At 41.0% G+C, this 21673-nt stretch overlaps 1 protein-coding gene across 3 annotated transcripts in view; it reads right to left on the reverse strand.

The window, feature by feature from the left end:
* The window catches only part of LOC125466748 (CTD nuclear envelope phosphatase 1-like), a 37588-nt gene extending 19463 nt beyond the window's left edge, over positions 1–18125 (reverse strand). For 2 of the 3 annotated variants that reach the window (XM_048561713.2, XM_048561711.2), the window contains exons 1-3: positions 17991–18125; positions 6877–6943; positions 3658–3776 (exon numbers count right to left, since the gene is read on the reverse strand). In XM_048561713.2, the coding sequence (XP_048417670.1) occupies positions 3658–3776; positions 6877–6943; positions 17991–18092 (288 nt within the window). In that variant the 5' untranslated portion in view covers positions 18093–18125. Of the gene's footprint in view, positions 1–3657; positions 3777–6876; positions 6944–7262; positions 7367–8915; positions 9088–17990 lie in introns of those variants that run through there. The other variant, XM_048561712.2, reaches the window with a different exon arrangement.
* Between the last annotated feature and the right edge of the window lie 3548 nt (positions 18126–21673).

Consider the following 21673-nt stretch of genomic DNA (forward strand, 5'->3'; position numbering starts at 1 on the left):
CATCCTGTATCAGTGTGGGTATTTGCCACTGCAGATACTGAATTCATTTTGCGTTACATGAATGGCTTCCTCCAAATATCCACTGTATCGTTGCTGGAGGCAACACTAATCTTTTATTGAAAGTGAGATACATACCAAGAAGTATTCGCTAACTAAAGGAACAGCAACTACTTCAGTCTTAATGGTCAAGCCTAACACAGAACCAGAAGATCAAAAACACCTGGTTTTCATTCAAATAACTATTTCAGCTAATTGCCAGGTAGCCTTTATCCACACAGAAAAACCATCCTCAAAGATATGGTGTCTCACCCCCTTCCTTTAAGTAACCTGAGTTATCCATCAACTATTATTAACTCACTCTCAGCTCAAACTGATTTTGAAGGCTGAATGCGTACCCCTTTCTCCCCATTGCCTTCACCACGCTACAGCCCCAGAGATCTAAATCACAAACTCTCAGCTTTCAATAAAATGGGAGGCTACACCCAAAGCATTGCACGATATAACCATGCCTGGAACACAGCTAAGCAAAATCCCAACAAATCTTGAAAGGCTGTCGACCTGGCTGTGAAAAACAATGCTGTTTATGTGAAATGGAACCACAAGGGTGGGGAAAGAGGAACTAGATGCTGTTTTAAAAGATTAGAATTGCAGCTTTTACTTTATTATGTCGCCATGTTCTTCCTTCCCAGAAGGAATCACTTCACTTCGCTCAGCACAAGAACAGCATTTTAAACATTCTGCAATCACATCACTAAATCATTCAGAGAACACAGAGTTGTGCTGCTTATACAACAGCTTCAACAGACCATACAATAGCGGAGCAGATTTAGGCTACTTGGTTAATAGAGTCTTGTCTGCCATTCGATCATGGCTTATACCTTTCTTAACTCCATTCTCCTGCCTTCTCCCTATAAGGCTTGATCCCCTTACCAATCAAGAACATATCTTTCTCAGTCTTGAAAATACTCAAGAGGGCCTTCACAGCCCCCTGCAGCAGTTGACTCCCACAGATTCAGCACCCTTGGGCTGAAGAAATTCCTCATCTCAGTTCTAAAAGGGTCACCCCTTCACCCTGAGACTGTGCCCTCAGGTCCTAGTCTTTCCTACCAGCAATAAAAAAATTCTCCACATCCACTCTATACAGGCCTCTCAGAATTATGCAAGTTTCAACAAGATCCACACCCCGACTCATGCTTTTAAACTCCATTGAGTACAGTCCTCAACTGCTCATCATATGACAAGCTCTACATCTCCAGGACCATTCTAGTAAACCTCCTCTGGATCCCCTCTAATGGCAGCAACCCCTCATTAGTTACAGCAACCAAAACTGTTCACAATATTAGGGTAGTTTCGAGATTTGGAGTATTGCGTACAGTTCTGGTCACCGCATTATAAGAAGCATGTGGAAGCTTTGGCAAGGGTGCAGAGGAGATTTACTAGGCTGTTGCCTGATATGGAGGGAAGGTCTTACGAGGAAAGATTGAGGGACTTGAGGATGTTCTATTACAGTATCCTAATGAAAACCAATCAGGCTAAAATAGACAAACAGCAGAATAGCACCAGGTCTACTCTTGAATGGGTATACACACATTTGTGAAGATCCCAAACTGGACCACTAACTACATGTTATGAACTGGATAGGGACCAGCAACTTTTAGTTAAAAAGATAAAAGAACGAAGACAGGTTCAGCGGCCCAACTAAGAGAATACAGCCACAAAATCCCATGGTTTTGAACAAACAACAACACTTCACAAGTTAGAACAGTAATATAATCACCACTAAATGTACAATGTAGGGAATTTAAATTCCATGAATAAATCTAGGATTAAAATTTATTCTCATAAGTAGGAACCATGAAACTATGTAAAAACACTGCTGCTCTTACTAATGTCTTCTAGGAAATGAAATCTGCCAGCCCTATTGGGCCTATAGGTGACTACAGTCTGCAGCAATGTAATTGATATTTAATTGTCCTTTGAAATGGTCTTGCAAGCCACTTGGTCCAATTGCCAGAGACACACATCACATGAAAATAAAAATCTTATTTAAAACATCAAGAATGTGGTAAACAGGAACTAATATACTGCAACCAAATAAGTTCAATCAAGACGGATCCCTTGGGTTTCTCAGGAACTCCTACTACTAAACCCCTGGCCCCCAAAGTTAAATGATACATTGAGTCATCATCTCATTAAACTTCGCAAGGGATTTCTATTCTTTACTTTTGCCAATCTGCTCTTGAAACTCCCTCTCTAGAGCCACTGTCATGGGCTGACTCATGACTCTTCCTGTGCTGGTCAATCATACTCCTTTGCCAGGTCCACAATCCTCCAGGCTCTGGAAATTACACATGTATTTATTCATAAGCATAGATACAGTTTTTTTTTGCCAACAGGTAACTTGTGGCTGAAGTCATCCTTGCCTGGGGTGTTCAGAGCTCTAACTTGCTCAGTTGCGTCAATTAGCTCTTGTACTCTCCTGGCTTATTTGAAGCATTAATGTTGACGCGATTCTGAGTCCCTCAGATATTTCTTAAAACTGAGCCAGAAATGTACCCACTTACTCAACTCTCTAGGCCTTCAGCGTTCCGATTCTAACATTTAGCAGCTTACCACTTCCTAGAACTTCTTCCTATGTCTGCTTAATAACAGAGACACTCAACTCATTAACGACTCTTGCTCAAGGCAGCTAAATTTAAAAAAAATCAGCATTCCTAACATAGCACATGCCCTAATCTCAGTCTCTTTCGTTCTCCCAGTTTTCCCAAGCTAACACAGGAGCTTGAACTGATGTGTACTTTGAGCTCTTAGTGAACTCTTCCCTCTCCTGAGTGACCAAGTAAAACCTCACATTAAGTTCAACCCCAAACACAGAGAAGTGAATGTTACAATCAAACTACCCTGGAACTGAATGTACTGTATGATACCTTACAGAGAAAGTTGTGTTCACGGGTACAATTGGACAAGCAGAAAATGCAACAAAAACAGGAATGGATGTGAGTTTATTTGCTGAGCTGGAAGGTTAGTTTTCAGACATTTTGTCACCATTCTAGGTAACATCATCAGTGAGCCTCCAACGAAGCACTGGTGTTATGTCCCACTTTCTATTTATCTGTTTAGGTTTCCTTGGGTTGATGTCATTTCCTGCATTGGAAATCCAACCCAAGGAAACCTAAACAGATAAACAGAAAGCAGGACATAACACCAGCGCTTCGTCGGAGGCTCACTGATAACGTTACCTAGAATGGTGACGAAATGTCTGAAAACTAACCTTCCAGCTTAGCGAGCAAACTCGCATCCAGAACCTCAACCTGAGCTACAAATCTTCTCAAAACTCGCAAAAACAGGAGTTGCTGGAGAAGCTCAGAATGGCCTGAGGAAGAGTCACTGGACCTGAAACTTTAACTCGCGTTGTTATCTTCACAGATGCTGCCAGAACTTCTGGGCTGTTCCAGCAACTTCTGTCATTGTTCCTGATTCACAGTATTCGCAGTTCTTTCAGTTTTTCTTTATACAGGAAATGGATTTCATTACAATATGAACATTACATTAGCAGATCTGTGGCAGAAGTTTATTCTTTAAAATGTTGCTGCATCTGTTTCATATCAGAACTCAAAAGACTAAGATAATTGTGTCCAGGCTCCTTCGTTGACTCACCTTTAGCATGAAGTCTGGTGGCGTGCCTGGCCTCACAGTTGGTTTTAACACACCATCATGATGCGAGTGAATTAATGTTTCATCTAAATCTAAAACTAGGATTTTCCTTTTCATTTGATCTGCAAAGATAGAGAAAGGACAGGAGAGAATAATGTTTGTGGTAACAGAAGTTATGCTGAGGTTTGAGCTGACATTAAATGTAGCAGTATGGTGTTCCTCTAACCAATTGAAAAAACCCATCAGATCCAAGACTGCCTGAGCTTCAGAGCAAGCAATATTCAATAAGTCAGATTCTGGTTTATACCTGTAAGGATCAATCAGATCCAGCAACAGCCAAGCATTTCTGGAAACTCAGTGGCATTGCTTTGTATTATGTACCATCCTCTTTTATTCTTAATTTATTTTTGTTCCACTATAAACTATGAGTTCACGAAAAGAAATATTTCCCCTTTCAACTGCCCATTTCACTTTCCCAGTCAAAAACAGCCAACATATTTTACCAAGTAGTACAGCACATATAGGGTAGTAAAGGTGGTGTATGGTATGCTTGTCTTTATGGGTCAGGGAATCGAGTACAAGAGTTAGGATGTTGTATATATAAGACTTTGACTAGGCCACGTTTAGAATATTGTGTTCAATTCCGATTGCCACATTATAGGATGGATGTGGAGGCTTTGGACAGGGTGCAGAAGAGGTTTACCAGGATACTGCCTGGATTAGAGGATACGAGCTGTAAGGACAGGCTAGAAAAACTCAGGTTATTTTCTCTGGAGCAGTGGAGGCTGAGGGAAAGCTTGACAGAAGTTGAAAAATTTATGAGATTAATAGAAAGGGTTGGTGGTCAGAATCTTTCTCCCTAGAGTTGAAATGTTTATTACTGGGTGTTATGCATTTAAGGTGGGAATATGCAAGGAACGGAGGGATATGGACCAAGGGCAGGCAGAAGGAAGGGACTGGTTTAAATTGGCATCAAGTTCAACATAACATGGTGGGCAAAAGGGACTGTTCCTCAGCCTTATTGTTCTATGTTCTTTATGTACCACAGCTCTGTACTATTGGATTTCACCAAAATCAAATTCCATGGGACGTCACGAGGAATCCAAGCAAGAGTTATTTTTATTTTCTATTCAGCCTGGCTTCTTCCTTTCAAGGTATCTTATTGCCTGCAATTTATTTTGAGCCAATTGTTTCTAGCCTTATTATCCTCATAATTCAACCCATATGCAAAGGCCATTGTGAAAGTCTACAATCAACCATCCAAGCCCTTGAACTTTCATTGATCATTAGGTCCAAAAGCAAAACTTTTTAGCATGCCAGATTAGTTTACTAGGCGCTCTCTCTCTCTCTCTCTCTGGGCAAATATTTTCCTTAACTGACTGACACTAATTTGTAATACAAGACAGTTTCAATTATAGCAATACTCAACTTTTAATTGCTGATAAACAGGGCCCGAAGTAAAAACTGTTAGCCAATCTACAAAGAATAGTTCTCATCTTTAAAACTGGAGCCAGGGAAAAGCAACCAAAAAAGATTCTCAGATAATTTATTTATAAGGGAAAATCAGGTTTAAAAACAGTTAATTAAGTGGAACATACTGAAATTAAAAATGAGAAGATGGGAAAATCGGGGGGGGGGGGGGGAAGAGGGAAGGAAAGGGACAAACAGCCAAATTGAAAACATTTTGTAGCCGACTTTTACAGCATTTGTTTAGTGTGTAATATGAAAATTCATTTTTAAAAAAATCAGCTGAAGGAAAGGATCATTTCTGCCAAGTGCAGCCTAAAAGATTGGCAAATCAAAAGTGCATTTTGCTCCGGCTCACCTACAAATATCAGTTGAAACCCTTCTAGCATACTCGCAGGACTCGAGGGGATAGTGGGCTAAAGTGGTACTATCACTGAAAACCAAGATTAAAAATTAAACATATTCATCACATACCTCACCCATGGAGGTTATAAGCTCAAGGATTTTGCACACGTTATAAAAAAGACTACATTCCTCCAAGCATTACTATTCAAACTTACATTTCACAATGTTATTTTAAAATAAAAAAAAGTGCTTCCCACCAGCCAGGGTTCCCAGATATTTTTCTGAAAAATAATAAGTGATCTGTTGTGACAATGTCACCTTTCACAATGGCAGTTCCAAATAGTCTTCCTTTCTACTCAACTGCAAATTCCACCCAACCATATCTGAGAGGGACTTCAACCATGTCTAATTCATTTCTACCACTTCTGCCCCATCCTTATGCCTTGCCCACCCCTGAACCAAGGTTGCGTTTCCCTTGTCCCCACACTTATCCCATCAGTCTCCATAACTAAACTATCAGCCTCTGTATTTCCGCTACCACCAAACACATCCTCCTTCCCCTTCAAATCCAAGCTCTGAAGGGACCCTCAGAAGAGTGTACTTGGGTAATGTTATTATCTGCAATACCTTATCCCCTTACCAAAAAGAGGTGGTGGTAACATCAGCGACTTTACTGTGACCCTCCTCGATGTCCAAGGCACCAAATGCTCTTTCCAGCCAAAGCAGAATTTATTTGTACTTCTTCTAATTCAATCTATGGCATTTGCTGCTCATAATGCAGTTGCAAACACAAATGGGGGGACTGCCCTGCAGAACACTTTTGCTCAGTCTATAAACATGTCCCAGGCCTTCCAGTTGTTTGTTATTTAAAAAAAATACTATCTTGCTGTCACTTCTCTCCTTGGCCTGGCACAACGCTCCAGTGCAGCTCAATGCAAGTTGGAGGAAGGCACTTATCTTCTGACTGGTCACTTTACAGACTTCTGGTTATTAATCGAGTTCATTAATCTAACTGTGAGTTTCTGCACATTCCATCCCTCAAATAGCCAGTCCATATTGTGTTCTAATGTTTTTGCTTTCAGACTGAGAAACAGCAACATTATCGAAATACAAAGCGGTCACATACAATCTGGGTCTGCAGGCTATCACCAGACATGATCCAAGCAGTAAAGACTTCATGACTTCCAGCTGACAGAAGCACTGATCTTTTTTCTATTACAGGACTGACAAACCCAAGGTCTGCTAGGATGTGTGATGCTCCTTCCAAAATGCAAAAGTCTCAAGTCACACTGAAAATGCCAAACATTTTTAAAATCAGTACTAGATGTCACAATCCGATCAGACACTGAAAAAGATCAACTTTTCCCCTATAAAATAAATCATTAGATTGCAGGATCAGTTGGTACTTACTTATTCTGACAAGGGAAAGAGGAGATAGAGGCAGAATGTCATAGCGAACTGTCTGGTATTGGATAATCTACAAAACAAGAAACATTAAATAAGAGATTAGGCATTCTTTCTTGAACACAGGGGTGGTGGTGTGAATGGTTTAAGAAGCTGGGCCCCTGTAGCCTTAGATTCAGTTACTCTTGCTGCCCAGAACAAGATTGTTGAAGCTATAATGAAAGCCCTTAGAAATCTGAAAAGTCTCAATACAAGCGCCAGTACGGGCTGGAAGACTGGCTGAGATCCAAGAATTCTTTTTTATTGTTGGATATTTAGACTGCCGATTTTCTATATTTGTTTGTAGAGTGGATTTGCTTCACTCCCTATTTCCAAGTGTTTAGCTGTCTTACCTCACTTCGCGGATGCTGCTGGTAGTGCACCGTGCTTCCCACAGATTGTGGAATAGTAATGGCAATGGCCATCCCAATGTGATCAGCAATCTAACAATCAGTCCCTGTATGAGGGGTTCAGGATCAAAGTCACAGCACACCTCTCAATTCGATACAATCTCAACAGGCCTCCATATTGCCCACTCTAAGTATCAATTAACTCCCATCTCCCACAACACAATAGCCAAAATGACAGGTTGCTGCATTTCAAATCTTTGTCCAATGCCCCAGCTAGACTTCACATTTCAATCCAGAGTGGCTCCACAATGATTCAGTGCGCTCTTCCAGACAAGTAAGTGGCCCGGAACTGAGCTGGATCAGGAGGACCAATCCACAATGATTTAATGACAGTCGCACAAAGCTCCCCAGGTGCAGCATAATATTTCACATCCGGTAACCCATAGCGTATTGCACATTAATAGTGAATAGAGGGATACATCTTTCATATGCTGCGGAGTCTGGCAGTTCAGGAAAGCTATATGAAATTAATCGTAAATTTTAAACTAGGAAGTTTTGCATTGCTTTCAGTGGGCAACAGCAGGACTGTACTGAGCACTCTCTGGAAAGGGCCTAATAATAAATAGGCAGGGAGTGATGGCTTCCTTCATGTTTGGCCTGTTTTACCTTGTCTCACTGGGATTAATATCAAAGATTCTAAACCTAATCTATCAGTTCAAGTGCACAGAAGTGCAGCGTGGGTTCTTTCCATATTTGTCTTCCAAGAGTCTCCCAAAAAGAAGGGACTGATCATTTCAAATGGTGAAATATAATTCACCCAATTTCAGCCACCTGCTTGCCTCAACATTCTTCACCAAAAGTTTATACCCTGGAGGAGGCCTAAAGGAGCAAAGCAGAATCTGAGTTTATTTTTAAACATTAACTAATATATGCTTATTGCTTAAAACTATTTTTTTTAATCCCACCACTATTCTTTCATTCCAGTATTATCATGACTCTTCACAGTGCTGGTGCATATATATCCAGTGTGTGTGCGTGTGCGTTGCACACACACACTTCTGGCTATGAAAAGATTACTAGAACTCAGCCAATTCTCAATATCGTGAGATACTGGGGACTGCCAACGATGGAGTCTGAGATAACAAGGCATTGAGCCGGATGAACACAGTAGGCCAGGCAGCATCAGAGGTGCAGGAAAGTTGAGGCTTTGGGTCTGGACCCTTCTTCAGAAACGCAATCTCAAAATATTGAGTTGCTAGATTCTGAGCGTTATCACAACTCGGCTCCATGTGGTCATCACATGCAACATCCAGCAGGGGGAGATCAGGAGCGCATGAACATAGGAGGAATCTGGCAAAATGAGCCTGATTCACTATTCCATTCAATGCTGTCCAACCCTCTGTTTCAACACCATTTTCACATGCACCCCTATCCCTCCCATCTCTTGATTCACTGACATTCCAAAGATTTCTCAGCTTTAAATATATTTAATGATTAAACTTTGACAACCATCTAAAAGGAGAACTTCCCAAGGTTCACAATTCTTTAATGAAGAAATTTCTCCTCATCTGTCTTAAACTATCAACCTCTTATTCTAAAACCAAGCCTTCGAGTTTCAGATTCCCCAACCAGCGGAAACACCCTCTCAGTATATACCTTGTCCAACCCCTTCGGAATCTCGTATGTTTCAGCACGATCATCTCACCTCTTCTAAACTCCAACGTATAGACAACCAATTTAGTCAACCTCTTTTCTTGACGCAACCCTCACATCCTTAAGGGGAATCTTGCGAGCCTTTGCAAAACAGCCTCTAATGCAAATATATCTTTCTTTTAAACAGGAGATTAAACCGACGCTAGATCTGATCTCGCCAAAGCTCTGCAAAATGTAGCAGCTTCTTTAATCTTGTTATCCAATTCTCTTGTAATAAAAGGCCAATGACCTAAGACCATTGGAGGCAGTTGGAATTATGAAATTAGAAACAAACAGATCAGCTATGACCCTGATGAATGGCAGAGCAGGCTTGAAGGACTCATTTCCTACAGGCCATGGAGCAAAGACAGCAATAGATTTCTGCAGATTTGTTCAACTCTGGGTATCTGACATTAAAACGCCAGCTCCATTATTGTCGCCTTAATTGACTGAACAGGAACTTACAGAAATATTGTGCAAAATTGGCTGCGTACCTAATTCTTCATTCCAATGTGGCTCTATGTGCCCAGCTTGTGCACAAAGTTAAAAGTGCCCAATAACTCCATCTCAATACAATGCCAGAAAACAGACAGAGCCAGGCATCAAAATGAAATGGGACCGGCCCTCACTGTTTACATCAATGAGGAATTTAATCCTCAAACACTGGCTTAAATTGGATCTGCACCCACACTTCCTTATCCTTTCATGGTTAAAAGCCTTACCCAGCAGAAATCACATTAAGCATAGGATAATAGGAACTGCAGATGCTAGAGAATCCGAGATAACAAAGTGTGGAGCTGGATGAACACAGCAGGCCAAGCAGCATCTCAGGAGCACAAAAGCTGACGTTTTGGGCCCAGACCCTTCATCAGAAATGGGTGGGTGGGAGGGGGGTCTAAGCAAACACAGAATAACTCTTTGAGTTACACTACTGTTACAGAGGAGGGAAGGTTAACTGAAAGAAAATCCCTTATGTTCACTTTCAACAGCAAATAACAACTTAGTTATTTAACCCTAACATTGAACACATTAACAGAATGACTAACAAACCAACCAATTCCCCTTTAACTACCAACTATTTGCTAACTGAACTAAATTCTACTAGTATGCTGCTCCAATATACACATATCCTGCTTACATGAACCCAAATATGAAGAAAATAAATTAAAACTTAGTCTCTCAAAGTCTACACGCTTTTCTTCTGCTGTTCCAAGTCATAAACGCCTTTCTTCCCCTGATCCAGCTGTCAGGGATGTTTTCTCTGTGAGGTCTTCTGCAAGGACTCTTAGCTAGAAGTGATGTGGTACATTTCGTGGATAGATGGTGCTTTCTTAGAGAGCTAGAGGCTTATTTCTCAGATGATGGATCATGTTCACATCGATTTTACAACACTCTCCCCTTATATTCCCTGGATTTTCTTACGACAGCATTGGGCTAAATTTGTCAAAACCATCAGTTTTAAATTCAATTGGCTTTTATTTGCTAAGTGCTTGGTTTAATTGGTTGATTCCAGCTAGTTTCAATTTCAGAACTGGCTGTACTTATTCGGCTGCTTACAAACCCATTTTTTGTTTAAATATTCAAGCTTAGGAAAGCATATCACCTCCTAAAAGGATTACATTCTCTTCCCCACCCCCGTATTTTTTTTTAAAAACAAACAAATTCTAACTTCTTGCCTTCCAATTTACGTATATGCTACAGAACTTCATAACAACAAGCAGGCAAACAAAATAAGGAGGCATTTTGCTCAAAACAGGCAATGATAAAAATGTATAAGTGGAACGTATGATGGGGTAACATGAATTTTTAGAAGATGCTTGCAAGCATGGACCTGAATGGCCTTTTCCCACTCTTTGCTTTCACAGAGTCACAGAGATATACAGCATAGAAACAGACCCTCCAGTCCAACTCTCCCATGCCAAACAAATACTCTGCATCAATCTAGAACCATATATCAGCATTTAGAGCATATCCTTCTAAACCCTTCCCACCCATATACCTTTTATATGTTGTAATTGTACCAGCCTCTAACAACTTCCTCTGGAAGCTCATTCCATACATGCACCACCCGCTGCTTGAAAAAGTTGCCTCTTGGGTTCCTTCTAAATCTTTCCCCTCTCACCTTAAACCTATGCCGTCTAGTTTTGGACTCCCCTACCCCAGGAAAAAGACCTGACTATTTACCCCATCCATGCCCCTCATGATTTTATAAACTTCTTTAAGGTCACCCCTCAGCCTCTGATGCTCGACAGAAAACACCGCAGTCTATTCAGCCTCTCTTTATAGCTCAAACCCTCTAACTCTGGCAACATCCTTGTAAATCTTTTCTGAACTCTTTCAAGTTTCACAACATCCTTCCAACAGCAGGGTGACCAGAAGTGCATCAGTATTCCAAAAGCGGCCCTAACCAATGTCCTGTACAGCTGCAACATGATGTCCCTACTCCTACTCAGTGCACTGACCAATAAAGGTTAACATACTAAACACCGTCTTCACTGTCTTATCCAGCCACGACTCCACTTTCAAAGGAACTATGAACCTGCACTCCAAGGTCTCTTTGTTCAGCAACACTCTGCAGGACTTTATCATTAAATGTCCAAGTCCTGCTCTGATTTGTCCTCACATAATGCCATGATGGAAACAGTTATCAAAGTCAATGTGGCACAGCTTTAGGTAGAGCTAGGGTGACCTCCTACTCAGATTGTACCCTCTGGTCCTAAACTCTCCTGCAAAGGTAAAACAACGAATCTGCCAAGAGCCTGGAGTGTTTCAATAAGGTCACCCTTTTTTTTAAATCCAACAAGTACAGGCCCAACCCACTCAACCTCTTAAGAAAATCCCTCCATCCCTTGAGAATCAAGCTACTGAGCATTCTCTGGACTATCTCCATTACCAGTGTATCTTTCCTCAGATAAGGAGACCAAAACTGTTCATACTATTCCTGGTGTGGTCTGAGTAGTCAGTACAATTTTAGCAAGCCCTCCCTATTTTTATGCTCCATCCCTTTGAAATAAAAGCCAATAGTCCTTTACCTTCCCTATTACCCACCAAACTCGCTTGCTAGATTTTTGTGATTCATGCACGAGGAACATCAAATTCCCCTTTGTTGCAGTCTTTTCCCATTGTAATAATCTAGTAGTTATAGTCTGTTTTCCTGAAAAGGCCCCTTTTATCCTAATTTGTGTACACTATTAGCTGTAGAAGATTTGAGAATTTTTAGGGGATTAGGAGAAACCTAGTTTAAAAACAAATATTTTCAAGTTTCAATCTGGGCAATTTTCAGAAATCATGGTCAAAGCTAGCTGTGTAATATGGTTGTTCCTGAGAAAGGGAGAAGATAAGTTAAAATTTTAAAAAAAAGTTACCTCAATGTAAGGACATTGATTTAAAAGCTCCAGAACCTGAAAGAGGTCATTCGAAGCTCAGAAAATTTAAGAACAGTATGTAATGAAGAGGCTATCAGATTCTTATGAGCAGGAACTGAAGCCACAGTTAAGTCAAATCCTAAGTGGTAAGAAAAGGGATTTCTTGATGGCATTTCCATGCTATAATGGATTGAAGTTAGCATTAATGAGATTGCATTTTATGGAGGGTGCTTCAAATTTTTGAGCATGTTGTACGCGGATAGTTTGGTTTATTCTATTTTCTCTTAATTGTTACACAAAATCTGCAACATTCCATGCTTATGTTTCAGTGACAGTGATAAGGGCTAAGCAACGAAAAGGCATATCTGCTAAATGCAGACCCAAAAAATTGGGGGTGCACAAAATTTGAGTGCACCTACAAACGGTGTCAGAATTGAATGTTTTGACAGATGTTTAAAGGGCAGTTTTTTGTCATTTTAATTTAAACGACAGTGACAGATCTATAACAAAAGCACTTAACCGGTTATAAGTTTAAACACAAAGGATACTTGATAGAAAGCTAGAGAAACAAGACTGGATTAGGGCTGCTCATGGGAGGATTAACAATGCTAGTTAGTTTGAGTAATGCATCTGTGCTATAAGTTCCACATATAATTCCATATAATTTTAGAATGAATGCTTGTGTTTTACCTGGCATGGGTACCTCAAACGGAAATATTCAGCTTTCCAGCTAACACCCCTCAGCCTCCTGCATAAAATGGCAGCTCAGGAAGACAAGTGTGCCTTGCCGCATTTAAAAGGCTTGATGGTGGTGGAAGTTAAATTTAGCTCAAAAAACAGCCATTAGAGGAATGAGACCACCCCTTAATAAAAACTTGATATTTACAATTTGTAAATTGTACCCGCAATAGTTAGCTTGCTTGTTTCAAAGAACAAGAATCAGTTGATTCTGGTTAAGTCCATCATTTTTACTTGAAAAACAAGTTGAAAAGTGACTCGCACAGCAAAAAAAACCAAAAATGAACAAATGACTCATAGCCAGTAATTTGGACTCAACAGACTATACATTAACAAATCACATACGGTGGGTAATGATTCCTTTTTTTAAAAATCAAAACCAGATGACATAACTATAATTAGTGAATTTTTATAATTGGTGACATTTCAGTTATACAACTAGTGTATGCAAACTTCACCTATCTCCCAATAGAAATTCGCTTATTAGTCAGCTTGTCACATATCACCTTTTAAAATTTCTCTCAATTTAACATGTTTACTTTTTCTAAACAATTTTTCTCCACTCTTCTAGCTGCTGATTCATGGCTGCACCAAATACAGTGCCTGCCACCCACCAATACAGTCAGTTCATTCAATACAGAATCAAGGTACTTTCAGGTCCATGTGGCAACAGATACTGCAGTCACCTAGAAAGCAAGACTTACAAAATCTCTCTGTTTTCTTTCTTTTATAGAGCTAAGTGCCCCAGTCTGTTCATTATTCCTTTGCAGTTCTGGCTTTATCCTTATTAATCCTAGGAAGGGATATGGGCCAAATGCTGGCAAATGGGAATAGATTCATGTAGGGTATGTGTTTGGCATGGACGAGTTGGACCGAAGAGTGCTGTACATCTCGACAATTATGACTCTTTGATGTGATGGAGATCACGTCTACGCAAATGGCAATTCCACTTGGATATTTTACAATTTCTGCATCCCATCAACTATTAAATGAGATATCTGAGATAGCGCATTTAACCTACACTCCAGACTCCAGCGTTACCGCTCTGTTGCTACCGTATCCACAAGTAGCCGCCTTCCAATGCATGTAATCATTCACATGTACAGCTACGTAATCCCAAACCACCCACCATATCTTCTGGAATTTACTTTATCACTAAACATGTTCTATCTATTCTGGTGCTTGCACACTGTAAGAAAAGCCATACAAGAACATATGCTGCGGTAGTGTTGGAAGACAGCCAATCTGCCATCTCACATAACGACTAGTATTACAACTGAACGACATTCCAGTACCGAAGGAAACAAAATCTCCAACTGTACTGCCGCCTGGTCTCAGATCAAGCAGTGTAAACATTTCACACTTACTAGACTTTACCAATATTTTTCGTACATTTTAGTTATTTTTGACCTGACTTCATTTTCATTTGCTACAAATCTGTCTCATTTCAAACCCACGTAAGATGATCAAATATTCATGTGCATTCTGGGAATGCATCTAAACAGCCATAAACATAATACAGAAACTTACACTTCTAAAATAGATTAATGTCTGCAGAAAGTTTCACAAGAGGTAACAATATCTGCAGTTCAAAAGGTTTGGACATGTTCTGCATAAAAGACTGAGTTAGTTCAAAAACGTGGAACTCAATCAAGTATCAGGAATGCATAAGAAATTGACTGAGTAGAAAGTAGATATTGTTGAGAAGAATTACTTCAGGGAGGTGGAACAATACGACATTCCGTTCTGGTCACGTTACCTTAGCAAAGGATATGGAGGTACAAGAAAAGGTGTAAAAGAAGGATTAATAAGGAAAAAGCCAGAACTGCAAAGTAATAATGAACAGGCTGGGGCACTTAGCTCTATAAAAGAAAGAGAAAACAGAGAATGATGCAATGCAAATCCTTAAATTACTGGAGAGGTTTTGCAAGGCACAGCGAGAACAATTTTCAATTACGAACAAAAGATATGAATTAAGATCAGGAGTAAGCATTGTCCCCCTTCAGCTGCTCCACCGCTCGTTAATAAAATGGCTGATCTGACTATTCTACATTCCCAATCCCTTCCAATAACCTTTCACTCCCTGTTTAATCAAGTCTATATCTACATTTGCCTTAAAAATATTCAAGGGCTCTGCTTCAACTCCTTTTTTGAGGAAGAGGTCCAAAGATCGTGGCTCTCCAAGGGAAAAACTTCAATGGCAACTTCCGAAAGTGGCCACTTTTGACAGGTTTCATGCAACAAAAAAGCTAAAGAGTATCAATACAGAGTGCAAGAAATCAGAGAATTCAGAAAAAAAATCATGTTTATCCAGAGTTGTGCTCCTGAGATGCTGCTTGGCCTGCTGTGTTCATCCAGCCTCACATTTTATTATCTTGGAATTCTCCAGCATCTGCAGTTCCCATTATCTCTGATGTTTATCCAGAGACTGGACAGAACATGGAACTTGTTATGACATTGAATTATCAAAGTGACAAATGTGGACATATAACAGAGTAGGTATGTGAGAATATAAAGTGGAAAAAGAATGGGAGGGATAGGATGACATGAATGCTGAGACTATTTGGGCCAGATGGTTTGCTTGCTTGCTGTAAATTCTATGTAATTCTGTGATACTTAGGGAAATAGTTTGGCATATTCCAGAGATTGGCATATTTAACAATACATTTATTTGGAACTGAAACCCAATTCAAACTGGTCAAATTTGTTGCAAGTACAAAGCCAAGCAGGGTAGTGGAATAGGAAAAGGCTGATGACAAGTCACAAAGTGAACTGGTCAATATGCAAGTGAGTGGAAAGTACATACAGGCAAATACAGAAAATACAGGCAAATATAGAGCTTTACATATTGGCCAGACAAACATTCCACAAACGATACTGGAACAAACAAATGCAGAAATACTACATGACTATGAAACTAGAATGAAGCAAGCTCAATTAATGCCAATAGACTTCAAAACAATAGTGCTAAGTCCGTACAAATCAAAGGTGATCAGACTTTAGTGATCTGCCCAAACTGTATTTCAGAAAGCACATCATAAGAACGTTCAAACACTGGAATAAGTATCGAGAAGATCTCCAAGGTGGCCTCTCATCAGAAAGGTTTAAATTGTGAAGCAAGTAAGAAAAAGCCTCTTCAGTCATTCGAGGGAACATTTCAGAAATTGTTCTACACGAATATTACTCAAATTAAATCTCAAAAAACATAATTACTTGAATTGAATTAAACAATTGCTCAGAATTAAGCAAGAAGCAAACATCAAAATGAAGGAACTTGTTCCTTCAAGTGAGATCAACACAAGAAAACATCCCTCCAACAATTCAAAGATTACAATGAAATTTCAACATTAATACTTCAGGATCATTCTGGTTGGCTGATGCAAGATGGACAGTTACACTGCACCTCCAAAATGATCTTGTGAATTTTCTCAAGTAGTGCTGCCCACATCTACGGTAGATGCAACAAACAGCACATCACTTCAACTGTTACACAAATCAAAACAATCTCAAACTTTAAAAGGAGAGTTCTGAAAATTATGGGAATTTAACAAACTCGGCCTTCCACTCCTGTCCAACCCTTTCCTCTCACTATTTAAACTTTTGTTCTTTCTCCTTCCTTCCCCCTTTGTCCTATTCCATTAATGATATAGATGAAGGCGTTAAAAGTATTATTAGTAAATTTGCTGATGACACAAAGCTGGGTGGCTGTGTGAAATGTGAGATGTTATGAGAATACAGGGTGACTTGGACAGGCTAGGTGAGTGGACAGATATCTGGCAGATGCAGTTCAATGTGGATGAACGTGAGGTTATCCACTGTGGTGGCAAGAACAGGAAGGCAGATTACAACCTAACCTGAATCCATTTAGATAAAGGGGAAGTACAACGAGATCTAGGTTTCTTGCACGTCAGTCAATGAAAACAAGCATGCAGGTACAGCAGGCAGTGAAGAAAGCTAATGGCATGCTGGCCTTCATAACAAGAGGAATTGAATATAGGAGCAAAGAGGTCCTTCTGTAGCCGTACAGGGCCCTGGTGAGACCGTACCTGGAGTACTGTGGCAGTTTTGGTCTCCAAATTTGAGGAAGGACATTCTTGCTATTGAGGGAGTGCAGTGTAGGTTCACAAGGTTAATTCCCAGAATGGTGGGACTATCATATGTTGAAAGATTGGAGCGACTGAGCTTGTATACACTTGAGTTTAGAAGGATGAGAGGGGATCTGACTGAGACGTATAAGATTATGAAGGGATTGGACACTGGGGGCAGGAAGCACGTTTCCGCTGATGGGTGAGTCCAGAGCCAGAGGACACAGTTTAAAAATAAGAGATAGGCCATTTAGAACAGAGTTGAGGAAAAACTTCTTCACCCAGAGTGGTGGGTATATGGAATGCTCTGCCCCAGAAGGCAGTGGAGGCCAAGTCTCTGGATATTTTCAAGAAACAGATGGATAGAGCTCCTCCAGATAGTGGAATCAAGGGTTATGGGGATAAGGCAGGGTCAGGATACTATACTGATTGTGGATGATCATAACGAATTGTGGTGCTGGCTCGAAGGGCCGAATGGCCTACTCCTGCACCTATTGTCTATTCCATAGCTTCTCCAGCTCTTCTCACTCCCACCCCTCTGGTTCCCTACTTCACTTTTCCCCAATCACTGGTTTTCCCCCTTCCACTTTTTCCATCTCCCCCACCAAACACTTTTTCCTCTCCCTCCCTCCCTCCCTCCTCACCCAACCCTCGTGCCCTCTCACTCCCTATGCCTTTTCTACCCCACTCTCCCCACCCCCCACACATCTCTACCCCTTACGTTCACTCCATCTCGACTCCCCCCCACCCAGTCCCTCACACAGCACCCTTCCCCTGTCAACACTCCCAATCCCCGCTGCCGCTGCCACCCCCACGCCCCCTCCCCCCCCCCCCCCCCCCCCCTCACTCACCGCCCGCACTTGTCTCCGGGCCGCCTCCACACACACACTCCACACCTTCACCGCCAGCCACACGAAACTGCGAAGCCCCATCAGGAAGTATTTGCCGAGCATGCCGCCGAGGCCCGGCTAGGGAGCGGACGGGACGGGACGCAGCCCCCCGCCCCGCCTAGGCCCGGAGCCGGCTACAGGCTCCTCCGGCCTCTCCGGGCTCCAGGCCGCGATCCCCCGCCGCCATCTTCACTTCAAGGGAAAGTCCCGGCCTCTTAAAGGTAACGTCGACTTAATGTCGGCCGACTGCCTCCCAGCGCCAGAGAAATAGACTTCCCAGCACTTCCTTCCCCACAAATTTACTGCAGATCTCTCCATTCCAACAGATAGATTATTCTCAAACACTGCTCCTGTGTGTTCAAAGGTGCACTCACAATGCAATTTTCATATCAGTGTGAACAGAAGCATGCCACAATACTCAGCATCAGAGAATACAGGCACAGAATTAATGTCATGAATATATTAATTGTCTTTTATGTAGAATTCTCCTTCATCGCGTGGTTTGATGCCCCATTGAGTTCGGTTTCTTTGCAGACTGACAAAGGACAAGGCAAAGACAAGAATTGTTTGCGGGACTAGATTTCATTAATTAACACTTTATTATGCATTAATACTCCCATAAATGACAATCATAGTTTGCATCTTTGTGCTCATGTAAAGTAGTTCTCTCTATGATATTGTGGTATAGTTTTATGTGGTCTCAGTCCACCCACACGATATCAGGTAAAGACAGGGGATTTCCTTCCATAAAAGACAGTAGATTAGTGACAATGGTTCTGCAATCACCATTAGGTTTTTTTAATAATTTTAGAGTCTCTCTGAATTTAGGAGTCAAACTCAGAACCATAACCCCCAGAATGTTAGTCTGGCACTCTAGCTTCCCAGTCTATGGAATAATACCACTGCTCTGCCATCTTCCATTTCTGTGACAAGCAACACTTAACCAGATCCTCCATTTATTCTTGAAGATTTGAAGTAACAGTCAGGTGTTGACAAACAATGACGGGCATTTAAGGAGATATTCAACTCCTCCCAATTAAAATGTACTCCAGAGATGAAAATTGTGAGTTTTAGTTGGGGGGAGGGGTGAAGAGCATCCATGGCTAAACAAGGAAGTTATATGATAACATAAAAACACAATCTGTAAAAATCACCATGGCTTTATGAAAGACAAATTAGCGACATAGAGTCATACAGCACAGAAACAGACCCTTTGGTCCAACCAGTCCATGCTGAACATAATCCCAAACTAAACTAGTCCCACCTGCCTGCGCTTGGCCCCCAAACCTTTGCTACTCATGTACTCATCCAAATGTCTTTTAATTGTTGTAACTGTACTGGCATCCACCACTTCTCCTGGAAGTTCATTCCACATATAAACCACCCTAGACCGATTCTCCTTGAGCCCACACACCCCTGAACACTGTGGGCAATTTAGTATGGCCCATCCACCTAGCCTGCACATCTTTGGACTGTGGAAGGAAACCGGAGCACCTGGAGGAAACCCATGCAGACACAGGGAGAATGTGCAAACTCTGCACAGACAGTCGCCCGAGGCTGGAATCAAACCCAGGTCCCTGGTGCTGTGAGTCTGCGGTGCTAACCACTGAGCCACCATGCCACCCCATGGATAAATGGGTCTTTTTTTAATAGTTGGCAAATTGTAACTACTGGGGTGCCACAAGGTTTGGCTGTCAGTCCCTAACTATTTACAATCTATATTAACTAATTATTTCAGGGATGGAAGGTACAATCATCAAATTTGCAGATGGCACTGAAATAGGTAGAAAAGTAACTTGCAATGAGGCAATAAGAAATTTACAAATAGATGTGGATATGTTTGGCGAATGAACCAAAAGTTGGCAGTTGAAGTTTAACATGGATAAGTGTGAAGAGTAAAGAGACAACTATTAATTAAATAGAGAGAAACTTCAAAATACTTTGGTACAGAGGGACCTGGGTATGCTCTTGCATGAATTGCAGAAAGCTAGTATGCTGGCAAACGTATCTTTGGCATTTATTGCTAAATGAATGGAGTATACAAGTAGGCCAGTGTTGTTGCAACTAAATAAAGAATTGTGAGACTGCGTGATACAAAACTTAAACACACAGACCAACAGATGCAAGAACATCTTCTTCCCCACTGTTATCCGAATTCTGAGTGGTCCACTCAAATTTCAAATTTGCTCTCTGTGTACCTTCTCTGCAGTTGTAACACTGTATTCCTCGCTCTGCTCTATTACCCTCATGCACTTTGTATGGTATGATATGCCTGTACTGCTGGCAAAACAAAACTTTTCACCGTACCTAGGTGCATGTGACAGTAATAATTCAAAAAAATACTGGAGTAGAGTTTTTGTCGCCTTAGTAGGCAGCCCCCCTGTGGGGCCAAAAGCAAGAGCAGGCAGCCTGAGATGGCGGTGGGAGCAGAAGCAGGCTGCAAGGTGGAGAGAGCAGGCAGCACCAGGCTGTGGTGGAGATGAGGTCAAACCCTTGTGAGGTGTGCGAGCTCAGCATGGTTAGGCACAAATGGACCCTGGTGCTGAACAGTTAATTGTGTTTCTTTGTTTTGGTGCTTTTTACTAAGAAGGACTGTAAGCTTTAACTTTGTTTCTTTATTTTGCTGGTTTGTACCTAACATTCTGTACCTTTCTACTTAAGATGGCGCCATAAGTGGCAACTTGTAAACAGTTCACTGTACTCAACGTGAATACATGCAACAATAAAGCTAATTGAAGGGTCTAGGCCCGAAACGTCAGCTTTCCTGCTCCTAAGATGCTGCTTGGCCTGCTGTGTTCATGCAGCTCTACACCTTGTTATCTGTTAGTTCCAATTCTAGTTACTTGTGGAGGGTATAATTGAATTGGAGGCAGTTCCGAGAATGTTCACTTGATTAATTCTAGAGATAAGAAGCCTGTCTTGTGCGGAGAGATTGAGCAATTTAGGCCTCTATTCTCTGGAGCTTAGAAGAATGAGAAGATTTAAATGAGGTATACAAGATGTTAGAGGGGATTGACCAAGTAGGCGTCCTGTGAATGTACAGGGTCATTGCTGTCAAATTCCAATAGTACCATTACTACTTCACACAATCAGTCTCCAAGGTCATTGACAACCCTTTCGTCAACTTCGTCCATGGCAAGATAGAATTTTTACTAGAATATGAACAGTGTGTTTTCTCAATGTAACTGTTTTACTAAAAGCTTGTTTGAATTATATATTCTCACACTTGAACTTTGAAAGGAGCTCTGCCAATTATTTCTCAAATTAACTGTTTTAGTTTCAGAATGAGCTTGATCAAATCGTGCAACATGTAAAGATCAAATACTTTAAAAATCATTCCAAAATGATATGTAACCTTACCAAAAAATCTCTTATCATATTCTTAGTGAAATATCCTCAAATAAACCAATTGCCAGCATCCCGCAATGAGGCATAAGTATATGGGTTCATGTATCACACAAGTGACACAAACCTCAAGGAAGAGAGTCCCTTTATTTAACAAAAGAAACTAAGTTGTTTTGTTCAAGTTATGAGGAACAAGGGTATTGTTCTATTGAACAATCTTCAAATGAAAAGTGAATCACCTTTTCTCTTTCGGATAATGACAATTTTTGCACAACTTGAAATGGTCAGTATAAGCATCC

Source organism: Stegostoma tigrinum, chromosome 28 (assembly GCF_030684315.1).
Source record: "Stegostoma tigrinum isolate sSteTig4 chromosome 28, sSteTig4.hap1, whole genome shotgun sequence".
In the NCBI taxonomy this organism is placed as follows: domain Eukaryota; kingdom Metazoa; phylum Chordata; class Chondrichthyes; order Orectolobiformes; family Stegostomatidae; genus Stegostoma; species Stegostoma tigrinum.